The sequence below is a fragment of the Fusarium solani genome, assembly GCF_023522795.1.
Source record: "Fusarium solani strain SB1 chromosome Unknown bctg00000009, whole genome shotgun sequence".
NCBI lineage: Eukaryota > Fungi > Ascomycota > Sordariomycetes > Hypocreales > Nectriaceae > Fusarium > Fusarium solani.
Window position 1 is genome coordinate 1,874,553 of NW_027072144.1, and position 19,760 is coordinate 1,894,312.

At 50.4% G+C, this 19,760-nt stretch overlaps 4 protein-coding genes across 4 annotated transcripts; 2 read left to right on the top strand and 2 right to left on the bottom strand.

Annotated features, from left to right (window-relative positions):
* Positions 1-7,916: 7,916 nt before the first annotated feature.
* MRS44_013639 (uncharacterized protein) lies at positions 7,917-9,272 on the top strand (the record flags this gene model as incomplete). The annotated part of the gene is made up of 2 exons (XM_065617104.1): positions 7,917-8,095; positions 8,210-9,272. The coding sequence occupies 2 exons, from the start codon at positions 7,917-7,919 to the stop codon at positions 9,270-9,272; spliced, it is 1,242 nt and encodes a 413-aa protein (XP_065473176.1).
* A 1,749-nt stretch (positions 9,273-11,021) lies between these two features.
* MRS44_013640 (uncharacterized protein) lies at positions 11,022-13,631 on the bottom strand (the record flags this gene model as incomplete). The annotated part of the gene is made up of 1 exon (XM_046278087.2): positions 11,022-13,631. One exon carries the CDS (start codon positions 13,629-13,631, stop codon positions 11,022-11,024), a length of 2,610 nt encoding a protein of 869 aa, XP_046123237.2.
* Positions 13,632-14,581: 950 nt separating this feature from the next.
* MRS44_013641 (uncharacterized protein) lies at positions 14,582-15,610 on the bottom strand (the record flags this gene model as incomplete). The annotated part of the gene is made up of 5 exons (XM_065617105.1): positions 14,582-14,629; positions 14,685-14,900; positions 14,991-15,043; positions 15,099-15,319; positions 15,483-15,610. 5 exons carry the CDS (start codon positions 15,608-15,610, stop codon positions 14,582-14,584), a joined length of 666 nt encoding a protein of 221 aa, XP_065473177.1.
* Positions 15,611-15,628: 18 nt separating this feature from the next.
* MRS44_013642 (uncharacterized protein) lies at positions 15,629-18,989 on the top strand (the record flags this gene model as incomplete). Its single annotated transcript, XM_065617106.1, has 6 exons — positions 15,629-16,152; positions 16,242-16,986; positions 17,070-17,102; positions 17,162-17,556; positions 17,667-17,873; positions 17,933-18,989. The coding sequence occupies 6 exons, from the start codon at positions 15,629-15,631 to the stop codon at positions 18,987-18,989; spliced, it is 2,961 nt and encodes a 986-aa protein (XP_065473178.1).
* Positions 18,990-19,760: the final 771 nt, after the last annotated feature.

Genomic DNA, 19,760 nt, shown 5'->3' on the forward strand with positions numbered 1-19,760 from the left:
ATATGTAGCGGAACAGGCATCAACGTCAGAAACCATCCATCAACCGATTCGTACTTACAGTCCTCGATACACGAGAAATAAGGACGCGGTTTGGCGGGAACAAATGAGGAAGCTAAGGTGCTTACCTCTAAACCCAGGCTGTTAGAGCGAAGCCTTCTCTCTTATTTCAGCTTTAACAAGTGTATCCTTAAGCAGGCTCTAAGAATAATAAAGAAGCCCAGAGACTCCCGCCGTTTTGACCCTAGATAAGGCCAATTGCTGAAGAGTAAGCACAACCTAATTGACATATTATTCTCTCTACGTCTTACATTGACGGCGTGTTGTTCGCGGCTCTGCGAAGCTACCATCACCACTTATCCTGTACCTATAACCCGGGCTTTATCGCCGGTGCTAAATGTGAGGGAGATTTCTAATTTATATCTGCAAAGAGATTTCTGACTATTAATTAATCTAACAAGCACGCGGGCGGTACGGACGTACGTCGCTACAAGAGCGAGGTCGTTCTGCGTATATGCATCTAAGAAAACGACACATGACTGCGCGATCATTGCCTCGTATCCAGGCTTTTGGAGAGAAAACACAGACTGACAATGATACGTTGCACATGTCCTAGCATCTAGTGACTAGTCTGCTACCCCATATGCTCCATACGGATGTACTCTCTGTTGTTGCGAGCATTATTTGTAGCCCTTGATTGTTGGCGTGCCTTCTTTTTTTGCCTTCGCATAGCTGTTCTTTCCGCTCGGCTGAGAGAGGGAAACTCGCTATCCGTCCCACGGAGAACGAAACCAGGATGCATCGCGTTCAGCATTGTCAGCGCCAAGATCATCGGAAGCGCATCGAGGGCAAAGGGATAGATTTCCTTCGTTACTAGGGGGTTGTCCGCCGCATTGAGACCCGGCCCGAATTCAATCAAGCGATAAACAGTTCGAACCTATGATGCTCTGAAGTTAGCCGTGACTTGACGTGCCATGAGTTCATTCAAAGTCCCTGGGTCTTCAAACCTACCACGATGAGAAGTAATACTGCTAACATCACCAACGTTAAGCCCTTCATTCGGCCGTTATTGCAGCGAGACAACTGATGTATCCTGCGATAGAACCATGCAGTCATGGCTCCAAAGATGATGATAAAGGCCATCTGTATCGCCACCCCAGCTGTATATACTTTTGTGCCAATTCTGGCTATATTCGGTTCGTCTTTATTTGACAGCATGCCACCCCCTCCAGCTTGGACGAGAAAGCAGACGACATCGATCCAAACGAAGAGGACGGTCAGCTTGTTCGCCTTGATATTCCAAATTTGCTTGTCGGCGAGCCCGAAATGTACCATTCTCGCGACTGTCATATACACAAAGGCATTCACCCCTAATTCGATGGTCAGCAGCGGAGTTTTCGGTGTCATTTGTTAATGTAACGAACAGAGTGGTGCCAAAATGAAGAGAAGCTGCCCCCAAAAGGCAAATTGTTCCTCTTGTTGGCCACGGGAGCCGAGTGTTCGCGCAATGAATGCGCCTGTCTCCCATGCCCCTCCCATAATGACCACCCAGCAGAATTTCTTTTCCTTTGATCAGCAATGTCTCCTCTCCCCTGGATTTATTGGGGATAAATTTCAGACCTTTTTAAACGCAATTGCTTCGATTAAGTGGGCAATAGTGCTCAATCCAAAGACTGTGGCAAAGGCGAGGTTACCAGTGAAGCTTGGGTAGAAATGATAGTTGGAGTTGCAGGTATTAGGATCGAATGGCACGTAGCCGTACGCCCCTGGTACTGCTGTAGTGCAACTGGCTATGATGGTAGAGAAGGTCGAGGTGACATGTGGCCCCTGAGAAATCGTTGTTGTGGCCATTGTAGCGGGAATGAACGTTGAGGGACTGAATTTGGAGGTATTGAGACTGACTGCGAGCTTGGTGTCTTGCTGTTCTTATGCCGAGAGCATTCGACGATTACCGTGTAACCCTGAGATCCTGGCGGAAACCAGCTCCAGTGGGGAAACGCTAATTGTGGACTAACGGGACTTTTGACACTCCAGTGGCTTTGCAGTTGGCGCAACTGAACGCGTAGCCTCTGCCACGCTAGTCATCAGCAAAAGCACAGAACTCCCCACTTAACAGGCATTGAAATGCGAGTTCCGTTAATAATAGTTATCTCTTTTATTTCTAAATATGATGACCCCTGCTTTCTCTGGGAAATGGTGCCTACTTGGTGGAGCTTCCCCACTGTCGTATGCTTCTTGCCCCCGTGCCCATGGCCGCAGTGACGACGACAGATGGCCTAGAGTTGACAAGGCTTGCGGAACGCTGTACATAGGACGGCCTGGCGCCCCAGGTCTCGACTCCCTTGCATAGGTAAGGCAGATTAGAAGATGCTTGTGGTGCAAACAGCACCGAGCACGTGGCAGACGTTGCTGCTCTAGCTCGACCACTTGTCTCAACCAAGCCTCGAAAAGAGTCAATTTGCGTTCTCTTGACGGGAAAGCTCAGTAAGCCTCACTGGGCAGGCTAAGAGCACTCACCGGATATTGCTGGGGTTGAAAGGAGTGTGCATATAAGCTATAACGCTCATATGTAAATTATGCGCGAGGCTGACTCCAGGCCAGCCGCTTCGGAGGGCATAAGCACGGCAGATGCGCAACCCGATGGGCGTATGGACAAGGCGACGAGGACTCTCCATAATTAGCAGTTGGTTCTCCGTTCTACTTAGCCCCTTGATGGCATCATCTCAAAAGTCTTCAGGGAATCGGGCAACCTAAGTGACCCTAAGAACCGGGCTTACGCATGGGTCCTTTTAGGCTGTCTTGAGGATCAAGCAAACCTTCTAGGGCTACATAATTGGCCGATAGCAAATGAACATTGGCATTACGTAAACTAGGCATAATTCCGGGGATATTAGCTATGAGACATTAATAAAGATTGAAGTGAGATTGCTGTGTCGAGGCAAGGCCGAGCAAAGTAGGCGTGCGACGCCCATTTTGCACTCCGTGGGTTGATCAGAGAGACCCAGGTTGGTTTACAGCTGAGCAGCAGCATGAGGTTCCAGGCCCTAGCCTCACAACTTGAAGTGAAGCGATTCATCAGCGAGCCATTCCCTTTCCCGAATCCTGACATCAGCCACGTTGCCTCAGCCCTCAGGGGTTGCCCTTGTTAAGCTTACCCTTACCACCAAACAGATCGGCTCAGACACGCACGCATTTCTAAGGCTGTTGCTTTTCAAGACTGACGCGGTATTGTTAGTTGTGAACGTTTTGCGAAGCCAACAGAGCAACTAAGGGCTCAGCTATGGAGATTAAACAATCATCTATGATGATTGAGCCGCGCAAGTACCTAGAAAGGGGGAATACGAACAGCTATCCATCCTACAAAAGTGCCGGTCAATGAGACTTATGGCGTAAGGTCTCTAGTCACAATACAGTACAAGTGGTGAGCTAAGCACGCTGGTGAATACTCGTGTAGGTGATATATCTGGAAAGGCTAGGAATAGGCCGCCACTGGTGCCTGGGTCGGTTCGCTTACGACTGATGAAACTCTCACGGGTCCGTGGATATACGAGAGATCTAATAGAGAACCCGCACGCGACTTACTGAATCTGGTTGATGTTGGTAGGGTCCGCGCTCAGGATCAGCAGCTGCAACTGGTTAGCCTCTATAAATGATGCTGCCTTCGAGGCCTCTCGTTTCACGTTTGGTATTAATCGGCACTCCGCATGTTGGCTGGCGTTGAGCTGAGTGCGAGAGGCGGAGAAACTGTTCAATGAAATGGACCTTATACTCCCCTGAGCGTGCAGTTAAGCCCAGCTCTTTAAGCTCCAAATACCCCTAAGCGTTAGTCGATACCTCTCCTGAAGGTCTAACGCGGCACGGAGCAGTCTGCGCCTGGGTTCGAGCTTTTTGTGACGGACAAGGGGCTAACTGGGCTCTGGGGTGAAAATTTCTTATCGCTCCCAGGTGCCCAGCGTTTCTCAGCATTTCCAGCCCTTACGAAACTAGCCATGTTCCATAAACCAAGCCCAAGTGTAAGAGAGAAAGTTTGTGAGCTGCCAATTGTCGTCGGCGGCATCGCCGCGCTCACGCGGCCAATCGTCTTGTAGGGAAGGACATTTGACTATCAACCAGAAATCCTCGACGTCCTACCTCGACGGCCTAGCATATTACATAGATTACATAGGGCAATAACGACACTCTAGATCGAGTTCAGAGGGATGTCCTTGTCGCTATTGGCCTGTATAGCCGCCTTCCTTCCTGTGCCCCTGCCTACGCCCCAGCCCCAGCCTTGGCCTCGTGTTGACCTCTCTTTTGGTGGCTCAATTCCAGCAGCGCCGTATTGAGCACTCTTGAGGAGCCATATCCACCGCATGAAGAAGCCTTTTTAAGCGATAACCCAGATCTTGAAGACTGTATCAGTTGGCTTACCCTCCCCCAGTGATTGCTGCGAACATTATGACGTAATATATAATATATAATCTGGTTCGTGCACGTTCTGAGGGTTCGTGGGACCGTTGTCGTTCCCCGCTCTCTTTACCACAATATCCCTTCAACTTTGGAAAGCCTCCATCGCGGTCACTACGGGGGTGTCAGGCCAATTAAAATGCAGGCATGAAAGGTACATCTTTCCCTTCCTAAATTAGCCTATGAGAGAAGTCCCAACAATATTTCGAGTTACAAAGTGCAACGTCACATTGCTCACATCCCTTGGTTGATTGCCGGCGCCGCAGCCCCTTTTTATTGCTGCTGACCGACACCAACGGCCGCCTTGAGCTCCTCGACCTAGGCTGCCCAACGCGATGACCCTGACAGGCCACGCAGTCTGATTTTTTCCCTCTCGCGACAAACTTATGCTGTGCAACAGGCGTAAATTCGTCTCTGGTCCGAAACTTTCGCCTTGCCTGACTGGTCTTATGGAACACCTTTGAACAGGTCGCTATGAAGGCGCCGGCGCCACTCTTGCTGACTCGTATATCGCTTCCAAGCCGGCTGGCCATGGAGCTGCATAAGGAGGCTATTCGCAAGGACCGCATCCAATAAGAAGGTCCAAGTAAGAGCGTGCCAAGCGCCGCGGTGGACAGCATGATCATAACCCTGATATGCCCTCCTCTGGTCTCCTCGATCCACATGATTCATCTCATCATCGTAAGAAGCAGCCACGGTAGGGATTGATATGAGCTTGACTGGCTCGTCACCAAAAAAAAAAAAAAAAAAAAAAACGCTGTATCGGCTGTGCTGTAGAAGTCGTTGTTGATGGTCGCTTCCTCCACCGCTCACATCTCTCATCGCCCTTAAACACGGTTGATAGGGATAACACTAGGGCATTATCCTTCCGCGCGATTTGGTTTACCTATAGTAAGAATAGATAAGTTAGTAAGGAAATCATAGCTAATAGGGTCAAGGCTTTCTACCTGATTATCTGGGGCAGGGATGACTTTGATCTCATTGAATTTGAACCCTGATTTCCCTGATTTGTCGTTCTTTTTGGCATCAGCGAGCTCCTTGAAGATGCCACAGTTAGGGCGGGCTGTGCCTGTAGCACCGTGGCCGTGCTGACGAACAGAGAGGAAGAGGTCTGGCGACGAGAAGAGGTTATCCACGAAGACATGATATGTCACACTTCGGCAGTAGGATTACCATCCACAACCCCTCTTTCGGCACAACCCCTCTTTCGGCAAGCAAAATAAAAAAGCCACCACCAAAAATCACCAACTTTACTTACATAGAACTTGACCAAATTGATAGAAATGCGTCAAAATCTTCGTTTCATAAATAACGAATAGGTTCATCTATTGTACCCTGGGCTTTTTGACAAGCCGCCCTGATCGCGTGGTGAGTTGGCGGATGGTTTCCTCTCTGACTTCGATGACAGAGCCAGCCTCCGATTCTGACTCCTGCTCGCTTGAACAGACCGATTCCAGTCCAACAGCCATATTTTGGGTCTCATCTTCTATTATAGCTTCTCCACCGGATAGGGTCTCCCCAAGAGTCATAAAACGTTTGTTAGGATTCGGCACCGCCTTCCTCTTCTTCCCTCTTTTCAAGCGAGCCAATTCTTCCTCTAGGCTAGCAATCCTCAGCGTATGCGCCGCTATTGTCTGCTGTTGAGCCTCAAAGCCCTTGGCTATTACGTGGTACCGTCTCCGCGTCTTTGGTGTTTTGTTCAGCCCGAGATCACGAATTTGACGGCTCGTTTGTGGTGTATCGTCCGAGTCAAAATACGGCGCGGGTTCGGGGGTTGCTCTTGGGTTGCCCTTTGGCCTATCTTGTTGGATTTCTGGATGCCTCAGTGCCTTGGTACGTGAGATCGGCCAGTTCCCAGTAACTCTCCAGCCGGAGAGTATGTTCTTCTTAGTCATGCCAACTTGACGAGCCTTGGCGTAGATCCTGATGAAGTTGACCTTGTCCATTGGAGTGGAATCAGTCAATGAAGCGAACTTTTCCAACTCTCGTCGATATGCGGCCTTGGAGGCATTGAATACTCCATTGTCAAGTGGTTGGAGTCCATGAGAGCAGTGTGCTGGCAGATAGCAACAATAAACGTTGTTCAAAAAGCACGTGGCCATCCATTCATCCTTCCGTCGCTCAGTAGTGATCTTGAACCGAGGTAAACGAAGAACATACCGTTGCGTGGCTCCCATGACCATCTAAAATGATCAGTCTCGCATCAGAGTCGTCAGCTGGCATTGTCTGGGGTAGATAAACTCTTTCAAGCCATTCAACGCCAATGTGGTCGTCAGTCCATCCGTTAGGCGAAGTTATGTAATACCAGTCTGCTATCTTCTTAAATTCTTCAAGAAACCACTGTTTCTGCAGTTCTTTCCCCTTGAAGATTATGCCTGGAATCAAAGCGCGGCCGTCAGCAGTGATGGCTTCGATAAATGAAGTCCAATTCCGAGTTTGTGGTCCTTTGAGAAATGCCTTCCGCTTCGGGTCCGCGCTTCCAACAACCAGGCTATCCAGGCCTAAATAAAGAGAATTAGTCGGTCGAATTTCAAAGAATGGCAAGGAATGTAGGTATATGCTTGCCGAAACCAGTCATAATACCTCCTTCATCAACGTTGACGGTGTTTTCGGGCTTGATCCAGCCGTACTGGCCCTCCCTGATATCAAAGTACCAATGAACCGCTTTGGGTGTGAAAGAGTCGAACCTCTTGGCTTCTTGACGTCTACCCATCTTGGTCTTTAGATCTGCGCGGCGACTGATAAACTTGATCACCCAGTTGCGTCCTAAGTCGGGATGTTCGCCCTGCTGTCTCAACAGGCCCATGACACAGGCGCGAATCTGACTGTGGGACGGAGCGTAGCCCAAGGACTCCTGCCGGAGTATCCAGGCAGCCAATCTATCCTCTTGGTTCTTGGACAAGCGCCGATGAGGGTGGATCTGCTCTTTAACGGCCCCGCGGCCGTTAAGTCTGTCGACTAGAGTACTTCGAGGCACTCCCCGTCTCTGAGGGGCTTGAGGAGGTGAAACGCCATCATCAGTAACATCCAAGATAGCCTTTGCCATGTTTTCCTCTGTATATTTCCATCGAGGTCTCGACCTAGGCATTTTCTCGTCGTTGTCGCAGATAAAGGTCAAAAAACACGGGAAAGAGCGGTGAGGAGTTTGATGATTAAACCAACAGTATTTCCATAACACAGCATGCATAGATCACATACCCCGCACAGCCTAAGAGAGCTAAAGTCGTTAACTCCAATCATTTCTATAATCAATAGAGGCATTATCTCCTAAGTAGCTATTTACTTTGGCCAATTCTGGTATAAGTGAAGTTGGTGAGTTTTGGTGAAGCTTTTTTTATTTTGCTTGCCGAAAGAGGGGTTGTGCCGAAAGAGGGGTTGTGGATGGTACATCAATCTTTTGTATCCTGAGCTGGAGATAATTTGCAAGGGCAACCTTGCGAATTAACTCGTTTTGCACAGATACGGATAGCGTGATGAGGAAAGCTCATGTGCATGTGGCTGCAAGAAAGGAATTCCAGCATTGCTTCTTTTCCCTCTGTGATTCACACGGGTTACAGCTGCTCATCAAGGACATCCTAGAGCTGCCGTTCTTTGAGGAGACATTCAAAAGCGCTACATTAATTGTCACCTTCTTCAAGAAGTCGAAACTGCAGTTGGCTTGATTGAGAGAGGCACAAAAGGCAGCTTGGGGCCACCATAAGGCGTTTTTATCCGCGTGGGTCTTTAATTTTTTCTGACTCCTGGCTATAACTAACGCTCGCTTTAGTGTAATCACACGCTGGGGCAGCCAGTTCAATGCTTTGCAGTCAGTTTTACGCTGTAAAGAGCCTCTCCAAACATACGCTCGCCGTCCTGACGTGAGGGCAGAGGTAGCCTCCGGTTCTCTCGAGCTTCTTCCAAAGGTGCTGGAGTCTGTCAATAACCCTCACTTCTGGACACGCCTAGAGACTGTTTGGGCTATAATTAAGCCTGTCAGCAGTCGTCAGCACGCCTCAGAAACCGATCGGGCTCACATCGGCCATGTGAGTCCTCGTTGGCTGGAGATTAAAGCAGAATGGAAAGCACTTGACGATTCTCAGCAACATAAAGACGTGAATTTCAGCGAGCTGTATTCCGTGTGGTTAAACCGTATGGATAAACAGACATATGATATTCATTATGCAGGATTTGCATTAAGGCCTGACACAGTCGGGACTAAGCTTGAAGAACAGCTGATGATGAAAGTGCTTCAGTTCTTTAAGTCAGCAGTCGATCCTGCTGACTACCTTCATATTGTTCGAGAATTTAACCACTTCCGAGCACAATCGGGCGCCCAGTTTGCTGCAGGGGGCTTAGTCTATTCAAAAGAATGGACGCCATTAGATGCTTGGATGCTTCTTGATAACCAGGGCAGCAAGCTGGCTACCCTTGCAGTCCGAATCTTTGGAACCATAGCCAATTCAGTTCCCTCAGAGAGATCATTCTCGGCGGTTAACTTCCTCCACAGCAAGGCACGCAACAGGCTCACACCAGCCAACGCTGACAAGTTGGCGTTCATCTACATGAACGAACGGGTGCTAGAGAGGATAACGCAGTCTCAGAATCAACCTTTTGATCATCGTAATGAGGTTGATTCTACGGTGGTTAGCTGGGAAGATTTGACAGAAGTCGGTTGGCTTACTCTCGAAGATACGTATATGGAAATCCATTGCGCATCAAGTCTGGAAGTTGACGCTGTTATCGGCGAGTTCACTCACCAACCCGCCTCTGACGGAGAAGAGGCGATTGTGGAAAAATTTGGGGTCCAAGATGGGTCAGAGAGTGAAGGAACGGGGGAAAAATTGACCTAATTTGGCTTGGTTATTTGTATTATATGACCCTTGGGCACCTTCATATATGGGTAGTTATATTGCAATAAAAAGCTGCTTCATTATAATAAAAAGCAGTTTAATACACATGTGTATTAAACACGTGCCCATCCCTATATGCGTCATCGTACGGTGGGGGTGGCGTGTTGTCAATAGGCACATTACTGCTGTGGCCTGACGGTCGCTGCAACTCGGAAAGGCCTGGAGGATCTGTCATGGTAGTGGAAAGGGACGTTGCTGATAACTGATTGTCAGAAGGCACGTAGGCAGACATTTGGACATCACGTAGGCAGACTGTCAGACCAGCTGGCTTCACAGGGATCATTGATGGCACCAGTCAATTGATGAGAATTATCTAAAGAACAAAAGAAACTGAACAGCCATGTGTTCGGGCACAGCTATTTGTTAGACACGCGTGTTCATATAATGACAGAGATAGATGATCAGAAGATGGAGAAGTGTATAACGTATATGATAAGTGTGACGGTCAAGGTTCCCAACGTAGTAAACCGTAACCCAATTGGTTTATGTTGGCAGTTGTGACGGGGCGTCGTACTGAGCGTAGGGTGGCGAATCACGTCTGATAATGTCAAGAAGTATTCTTGAGTAATCAAATTGTATTGAAAGCTGAGGTAGCGAGAGTGTCTGTCTAAGGGATGTTGTGTGGTTTTTTATAGGTAGGGTTTGGGGAGCATCTCACGATGCCCGTCGTGAGATAGTGTTACATTCTCACTTGCCCGGAGTGAGAAAATGGGTCCCGCTCACTCGGTGCGAGTGAGCGGAATACGTTGATCCGTGCCGTGTGGCGACACGCATTCGATCGCGGCATGGGCCGTGACAATAAGCGAGTGAGCCAGACAAGCGAGTGAGCCACTATACTGTACTGCAAAAAATAACCTACCCTATATAGACTAACTTTCTTAATAAAATAGCTATAAGGCTAAAAAGGGTATCTTTATAAACCTTATTTTATATAAAATCCAAAAATTATTTTTATATATTTCTTAAAAAATTCTTTTATAGAGAAATAACTAAGTATACAGTGCGGATTTACTTTTTTCTATACTCACTATTAAGTAATTTAATAATAATTTTTTATAAGACTTGATAAAGTAATAAATTATATAATAAATATAATTCTAAGTTTATAGCTATTTTAGGCTAGATTTCGATTTTTAAGGATTTTTTAAATTAGCTTTTTATATAGAAATACAAGTGGCTCACTCGCTTGACTGGCTCACTCGCTTATCATATACGTTATGGAATATAGAGAACCAAGAATGACCTGTGTCTGATCTGTGGATGTGTTGTCCTTCTTCTTCGCTCTCCCTCCTCGTCTTTTTATCTGAGGAAGCAGGCCAAGTTACTAGGCCTGCTGATCCTGCAACAGATCTGTAACGCCCGTTCTGACCTTCTGGTATCATCGTGGTGGCATGCCTGTGTAACATCATCATGCATGCCACTTCAACACTATTTAAGCTCATGTCGTTAGGATTGGAATCCTTGATGCGACAAGCCGGATGTGAAACCGGATACACGACTCCAAAGTATGGGCCGCGTTTCATATCCAGTCGCACGAACCTAGTGGTGATATGCGGCAATAAGTTCTGCTTATCATGTACGTTAGGGAAAGAGAGGCAAATGATTGGATCTTTTACCATTGAACCACTCCCCACGCTACCAATCTCCAATGCTCAAGCTAATGCCTTACCGTAGCACAAGTCCCGTTTCTTAGTACACTTCTTCTGCTCCCTCCAGCTCCTCTGTCTCATCCTCGGAGTCGTCGTTCTCAAACTGAATATCCTTGCCGATCTTACTAGCAATCTCAATCGCTATCTGGCCAGCCCCCGAACTAATCATGCCATTGAAAGGCTCCGCTGCGAGATTCAGCAGTCTCAAGTCACGTACTCCATCAACGCCACTTGCAGCCGTGAGAATGTACCCGACCACCCAGGGCAGCTCGCTCTCCTTCTCCATGTAAGCAGGTGTGTAAAGCTCTCTCAGGACGGGGTCGCAATTGTCTTTGACCGATCGCAGCAAGATCCAGCACCAGCGATGCATCAACAAGTACGGGAATGCCATTTCGAGGGACTCGGAGTTGAGTGCCAAAACGAGTGTTTTGGCAAGTTCCTCGGGCACAAGACCATCGGTGGCCGTGTCTTTCCCGGCAGCCCTACCCTTGGCCTTTTGCTGCCGAAGTCGATCTTTCGCTCTCAATTCTTGTGGATCGTCAATTTGTGTCATGATCAAGTCTCCGTTGTCGACCGAGCCCTCCCACTGATAGGCGCTGCGCGCGACAATGTCATCGATCAGCTCAGGCGTCCAGTTCATTTCGGCTCCCGAGCAAATCTGGGTCTTGAACATGGACGACACGGGCGCGCCCTCATTAATGCCTCGCGGACCAGCGCGCGAGGCGATGGCAGTCTTGCGTCGGCGGTTTGCTGTGAAGGCGGCAGCTGAGATGCCCATCTGAAGACAGAATTTCTGGAAGTAATCTCCAGTCGTCCTTGGCCGCTCACCTCCAACCCAGATGTTGGAATCGCCAAGCATAGTGAGCACAACATCCATATCCGGCCACTGACTTTCCAACAACCTCTCTTTGAGCAGGGCATTGTAGAGGTGAGCAGTGTAAGTGATTGAGCCCCAAGCATTTGCGACGGCAAGACCCACGTCGTACACCTCTGTACGAAGACGGAAGAGGTACAGACCAGACAGAACAGGGGAGTAGATCAAGATACGATGAGCCTCCATCTCCGAGGGTATAGGCAAGCCTGCTCGCGTGTACACCCTCGCCTTTGCACCGTGCACAGGATCCTTGCCCATCCATTTCATCAACCGACTCAGTTCTCGCAGCTGGTGGTCGTTGGAAGCAGGCCAATTCTGGATCTTCAGGTTCTCGTGAAACTCAAGATGTCGTCCCAGCGAATTGTCCATTATGGTAACTTCATCAACCATGGTCACGAAGCTTTGTCGCGTCACAGCACGCATGGTGTGATGAATGTCAAGAAAGATCTGGGCAGCGAACACGAGCGAAAAGGGAACGGTAGACGACTTTTCAAGCACTTTCATTTCGCGCAGGAACTCGTCTTCGACTGGGTAGTTGGGGATCAATCGAATCACGGTAATGAGCTCCGTGAAAAATTCCATGAGGAGGATTTGGTCTTCCTGGAACTTCTCCCGACCCGTCTTGGAGGCAGGGTTGCTGTTGGGGTCGTATTTGCCAAACATGCCTTCCTTGATCAAGGGAAGGTCTCTAGGATCGAGGACGTCGACAAAGCTGTTCAAGAGCCGGAAGGCAACGACGTAGCATTCGTTGGCCATGTCGTACAAGTCGTAATTGAAGTTGTCTTTACTGTTGTTGAGGTAGACTTGTTCTGGTTTGTATCCCTTCCTCAGGCAGATCATGAGGTAGAACTTATTCAGAACCCCCCAAGCGCCTCCGTCTTGCTTGTTCAAAAGAGGTGCTACTTCTTCGATCAAACCGCGAGCAAGGGAAATGGCCGTATTGGTGGCAACGGCAGCAGCAGCGAGGTCGAACCTACCATCACAATGGTTGGACCAGATCCATTCGATGCGTGACCTGATTCTGTTCAGATCGTTGATCAGAGCCGTAATGGCAAACAAGACATCCTCCAGGGAAGTCTGGGGCTCTGCTTCGTAAGAGACATGGTCATCATCGCGTGGTTTTGGTCTCTCATGGAGCGCGTTGCGGAACGCGTCGAGGAAGGCCTGAGACGGCTCGTCGACAGACAAAGCAGCGAACCTGCTGCCGAGATCCTTGGTCGCATCTCTAGAGGCATCATTGCTAGCGTCTATGGCTGCATCTACCGCCACAGTTGCTGTCGTAGAAGTCATTCCCGGTCGCAACGCCTCTCTGACCGCCTCGAGAACGCCAACGAAATATCCATGCTTTTCGTCGGACTTGGGATCTGGCTGAACTCCATTATCGCTCAATTTGCTACCAAACCCAGACCGAAGAGTGATGAGCCGATCAATTGTGGTAGAGAAGACATCTGGCACCGACACGGCCGGATCTCGGCGACCAGCGATGAAGTTGGCGAGTGGTAGGAAGTCCTTGATGGCAATGACGTGCTTGGCCGTCTTCTTCTCCGCTGGCTTTGGCTTCGGCTTTGCCCTGCCGCCACCGCGAGCCTTGCTTCTCTGCTTGCCCTTCAATCGTCCGCTTTTTGGTGCCTGTGTTTCTCCCGACTTGGAACCCGTAGTAGTGAGCAGATCAGCGGGGTAGCCGCAGGCCTTGGCAGTTGAGGCGAGCCATGAAGCGACCGAGTCAGTGTCCTGCTTGTACTGCCTGTAGATGCCCAAGAGCTGGATCGGCAGCATCGTGACAGAATTAGATGCCAGTTGGCATTAAAAGAAGACTTCGGTGATGTTCAATGAGAGGTAATTGTCAAAGTGCGAGGTCCGTATCAATGTTGAAAGGTGGGTAGGTTTCTTAGCGCGCCGCAGTGAGGGGGCCATTCTTCTGACACGACACCGTCACTCCGGGCCGACGTTGAACCCGAAAAAGCAAAAAGCATCGTCATTCTCAGAATTGCTTAACTTCTCTTGGAAATGGTCTGAGCTTGCTGAGGTAAGTGGAGCCAATCATTGGTTCAGTGATTTGGTCTCAGGCGATGTCGAGAATGCCGTTCATTGGGTACACATCTCCCAAACGTGACGCGACATCTCAATTCGCAGCCAAACATCCACATCTACCTTTTTTTCTCTTCAACATTAGAAGGGATCAAAGAGTGACAAGTTCTGCTTTAGGGTACCATATCGCCATGCAAAACAACCCTGCGTCCCAGGTAGCAGCATCGAGATATCGTACGGCAGGCTATAGGGGTGACTGTTGCAAAACCCCAAAATCCACCTCGAAAGTGCCGAAATGGGCTAGCGGCATGGACACCCCACCCCGCAGTACATTGCTCCATGTACCTCAGCGTAGGTTACCTGCATTTTTTTTCGCGTTTCAACAGATGCAAGTAAAGCAGCGGGGCCGCAGCGGACCAGCAAAGCGCATTTTCATTCCCGTTCTACAGACATCGTTGGAAGAAACTGCGAGTTCCCCTTAACTTCAGGTTCAAGATTAAAGTTTGAAGTCCTACCATTAAGGTTCAAAGTCCTAGATGGGATCACTCAAGGATATAAAGCCTCAAAGGAATAATTTAACCAAGAATAATTACAATCAGTACAATAATTACTTTTTCGTCAAGTACACGCAGCACCCCTGCGCAATCCAACAACAGATCAGCCGCCACCATGGCGGTCGAATCGGGAGACACCAACGCTTAACTGTCCTCTTCCTCTTCCTCTTCCTCCTCGTCCGGCTTGTTGAGCTGCTGAGCGTCGAGTTAGCAGTGAAAATGTATTTGACGACTTGATCCCGCTCACAATCCAGAGCCGAGCAGCCTCGGCAATGGTCTCCAGTGCCATGATCTTTCGCTCCTCGGGGCTCTTCTCGGCTATCTCGCCAAACGAGGCCAAAGCGGGAGCTGGTCCTGGAGTGGCAGGAAGAGCCGCACCACTGCCGCAAGCTCGTAGTTGTTGTGATGCGCGCTGTGCAGCAGTTCGCCAGGCATCATCTGGATCGGCATTTGCACGCTTGAGCTGCCGATTCAGCACCAACAGCACCAACAGGGACCTAGAGATGCAACTTCATCAATGAGTCGTCGCCCTACACAAGCAGAGATGCCTTACCGGTTTGCACGTGTGAGCGTTCTTTGCGCAGTCCCAGCACGCAGCACCAGTATCTATTCCGTGCTCGTCAGCATAACAGTCATATACTTCTAAAGCAATCCAACATACTGTCCTGGGAGGCACATTCATGACCGGGAGCCTTGGTGGCGCGCGTGACGCAGGCGCGACATGGAAAGTCTCGCACCGAGCCGAGGGGAGGGACCTTTTTCGTCTGCTTCTTCTTCTGCTCGAACAACCTTGTGAGCTGCCGTCCTTCTGTCAGAAAAGGAACTGACCAGATCTCACGGTAATTTTGCCTGTGGATTTGCGGGCGCTGGGCCGCATAAACCCTGTCCGGGTATCGGCATTGACGGGACTAAGCCCAGTGTCTAACTGGCTTGCTCGGCGTTCATCATCGTCACTCGCCGACGCCAAGGCGAGCTAGTCCTAATCGGTAGCAGGAACGCAAATGTGCTACAGATTAGGACTAGCCCGCCTTGGCGTCGGACGCACGGGCCTGAGCTTGCTGAGGTAAGGCGGTAAGAGCCTTTTCGTCGAGCCTTCGTTCCACTTCGTTCCACTTCGTTCCTCAAGGCATTAACGCGATCGCGTCTCATTAAACCACCTCGCGACAACATCATGATGGCATCTTGCTAATCATGGCAGACGAACATGAACCAATACCCAATGCTCCCGGCTCTACTACTGGGACCTTTGAGCCCGACGATTCCCAGAGTGATGCCGAGAGCGCTGCAAGCAACCTAAGCACCAACACCTACTATGTTGGTCTTAAGGAAGAACTCCTCGCCGCTCTCTCGAACATCCAGGCCTCAGGATCATTCGCATCGTTCGCTGGAATATCCAATACCCCGCCGGCCCTGTTTGTCGATGGAGTCGGCGACGTCACGATGCCGCTCAGCGAGTCCCAGGCGCGCCAGTTGATCGCGAGGGCACGTCAAGCGCCATACGGCAAGGGAAGCGAAACTCTCGTCGACACAGCCGTCCGAAACACCTGGGAATTAGATGCAGAACAATTCGAGTTTCGGGATCCAGCTTGGGCGGGTTTCATCAGGTCTTTGTGCGCCCATACCTCCCAGCGTTTAGGTATCAACACACCCATTACGGCCGAGATCTATAAGATGCTTGTCTACGAAAAGGGTGCCATGTTCAAGGCGCACACGGAGTAAGTTGCTCAACCAATCGCTGAGCCCCTGAAACATGGCAAAGATCAAGGCTCTGCTTTGCAAATGGCTGGCCTGACTATGACCACAGCACGGAGAAGATTCCTGGCATGTTCGGCACGCTTGTAGTCAGCCTGCCGTCGGCGCACCAAGGCGGAGACTTGGTACTGAAGCACTGCGGCGAGAAGAAGGTCTTCAAGACGTCCGAATGGGCGCAGTCCTTCGCCTGTTGGTACTCGGACGTGTCGCATGAGGTTCTCCCTGTCACGTCGGGCTACCGCTGGGTCCTGACTTACAATCTCGCGCTCGATCAGACTCTGCCGCGTCCATCGGCGACGGGCCTCCAGCTGTCCCAGTTTCGGCCTCTCCGTCACACTCTGAGACGGTGGCTGGCCGAGGACCAAGAGTCACGCAAACAGAAGTTCCTCTACCATGTACTCGACCACGACTACACGGAAGCCAACGCCTCGCTCAATGCGTTGAAGGCCCAAGATTTGGCTCGTGTCCAGGCTCTCAAGGAGGCATGCAGCAAACTCCCTGTCGACATCTTCCTCGCGCTGCTGGAGAAGCAGGAGATGGGAAGCGTTGAGTTCGATTACTACGACAGGGGTTATCGCCGGCGCGGCTACTGGGACGACTACGACGACGACGATGAGTCCGGCTTTCATGCACTTGAGGAAGTTTTCGAATTGAGCTATAAAGTCAAGACTCTTGTCGACTTGGAGGGCCGTATCGTGACAAAGGATCTGCACCTCGATGAAGATGACATCCTCGAAGAAGACTGTTTCGAGGATCTCGAGGCGGAAGAAGAGTACGAAGGGTATATGGGGAACTCGGTGTGTTTCCACTAGCCATAAATCGAGGCCAAGCCTTGGATTCTGGGGGTAGGGCTGGCCGTGCTAATATCTTCATTTCCCAGGGACCAACGGCGACTCACTGGTATCGCGTGACGGTAAGATATCCGTTCTTTCTTAATTCAATCCCTCATCAGTACTGACTTGTCCGACTTAGGCCGTCGTCATTGTCCCTCGCGACTCGGCCACCTCTTACTTCGATTGTAGTAAGCAGACACATTGCTCTTTGTCACATAACTTCTACTCCCCGATCGGCTATTACGCCCGAGCCTGCTTGCTACCACAGGCCGGGTTGTCTTCGGCCACTGCGCTTCTGAAGCTCTGGGAGCAAGTGTGGGGCGAGCGGAACAAGAAGCGCTACGGCTCGTTAGATGGAGACGCCATGCGGGACGTTCTCAAGGTCGCAGTACAGCGTGGACTATATGACTTGTTCGAAAAGGCTGCTGTCCGTCATCAGGGCCTCCTATTACCGGACTTCTTCAGCTGGGTGAGGCAGTGGTTGGGTACTGGTGATGGTGATCCCAATGAACGGTTCAATGCTATTAAAAAGGGGTATGTTGCTCAGCTGAACCGTCTCGGAACATGTTGTCGCCTTCGGAAGCTAACAATGGCAGATTGTGCTTTGCTATTTCGGGGTACCCTTATTTCACTGACCATTTCAGGGCGATCGCGAATTTGGTGCCCATTCCCGAGGATGCTACCGCTTCGGACAACACGCACACGCCCCAGCGCGTCCTCGGTTGGGCTCGTTCAACGCTCCGCTCTTGCCTGGATGGTTGTGTGGGCAGAGGCCTCGGCGGAGATGATGGAACAGCCTTGGTTGACTCTGCACTTTACTTCAGTGACCCCTCCGCTTTTCTCTCGCAGACGTACGTTGTACCGGCCTCCTTCATTGCTATCGTGCGTACGACGCTAACTGAAACTGTAGCGCAACGTCTATAGTCGATAGAAAACGAATCGCCGCGGCGTTCTGTCTAAGATTTCTGGCTCGATTGGAACAGCAAAGCACCAAAGGTACCCTGCCTGTGGAAAGCTCTATGCACCTCTATCGGACCATAGCGAGCTATTTCATCCGTATGGCGGATTTTGAGCAGGTAAAAAGTGAGGTTAGAGTACGGGCAGCGGCTAAACGGGCACGTCTCAGTGGCGCCAGACAAGATACAAAAGCTCAACTCCGAACAGCCATCAGCCATGAAACGCTAGCCGACTTCTTCTCTACCATCTTCAGGACAAGTGCAGAAGGAGACGGTCTCTTGGCGCAGCTCGTCTCCAATCTCGTTGCAGAAGCTCCGGGGCTCCTTGGTCTCGAACTCCACTACTTCTGGCTGCCCTTCTTGCGGTCTCTCATCCCCATCCTCACATCCAACGCCATACCCCTCGATACGGAACGCTATCAGAAGCTCTTTTCAACCTTCTTCAAAGCTTACCTTGACAACTTCGTGGGGCTTGAGCCTGGAAACAACCAAGACCTTGTGCGGAATGGTGTGCGCTGTTCCTGCTTTGACTGCGGGGTGCTAAATGGCTTTCTTACTGATCCGGCGCGGATGATCGGCCACTTCTCGGTCAATAAACAGCGGCGTATGCACCTGCACCGGCAGCTCGACTCTTCAGGTGTCGACTGCACTCACGAGACGGAGCGGTCGGGCTCACCACAGACTCTGGTGGTGACCAAGACTTTCCGACATCAAGTGAAGAGGCATCAGGACTGGGCGTCGCGTCGAACGCTAGCTGCCACAAAGATCGGAATTTTCGAACACGATCACCTTAGACTGCTACTCGGCCCGGACTACTTTGCCATTGTCCACATGGAACGAATCTCGGCGGCGCATCTGGCTCGGGCCCCGGCCGCAGCGTCGACGACAGGCCAGCCTCGTCAGCCGTTGGCAGATACCAGCCAACAAGGCACATCGCAGCCGCCGGTTGTTGGAGAGAAGCGGAAGTTGCCTCCTGCGGAGTATGAGATCATTGATCTGACCAGTGACTAGAGCGGTCGCGGCTGGTGTTGCCCTGGACCAGATCTGGTGGGAAGAAATGAGAACCCTAATGAATTGTGTTGGAGACTACCATTTGGAGAAATATCCAATCTCTTCTGCCCACACCCATGTTGCACACCTCTGACTTCTGAGAAAGCGAAGCGCCTCTTAGTTGGGCCCCACAGGGCCGACCAACGGGTAGTTAATGATGCATCTTTAGGTTCCCCTCATGTACCTGTCATGTGACAGGGGTCATGTGGGGCAACAGGTATCAAGAGCTCACCGCATCCAGGCCCGGGACTGATGGGTGACTAGGGTGAACTCTCTTTCTCTCTTTTCTCTCTCCTTCACTCGAACCGAGTGAACAGCAACGCTGACGGAACCAGAAATCTGCGCATTATCGCGGCTGCACCGAGCCAAGACGAACTAGGTGAGCAATTTTTTTTATATAACGGTAGCCGGCACGGCCAGCCACTGATAGATCCTTGTACATCTTCACCAGTGAAGCGCAACCTGAGAGAGTGAAGTAGGTCTAGTTGCGAGCAACGGTGGCCGTGCATGAAGAGGGAAATTGACGGGGCCAAGCTTCTTTTATTCAAGCAGAGCGAGCCTTGCAATCGAAACGTGAGCCGAGAGACGAACTTTGGTGAAATAGGGGCGACATGGATTCTGGCCTCGACATGGCACAGAGTGGTTTGGATGCTTGGTATCTTGTGGTAACAATTGACGTGGATGCGGAACATTCTCTCATGAGGCAAGGATCACCGGACCAGAGTTGCTAAT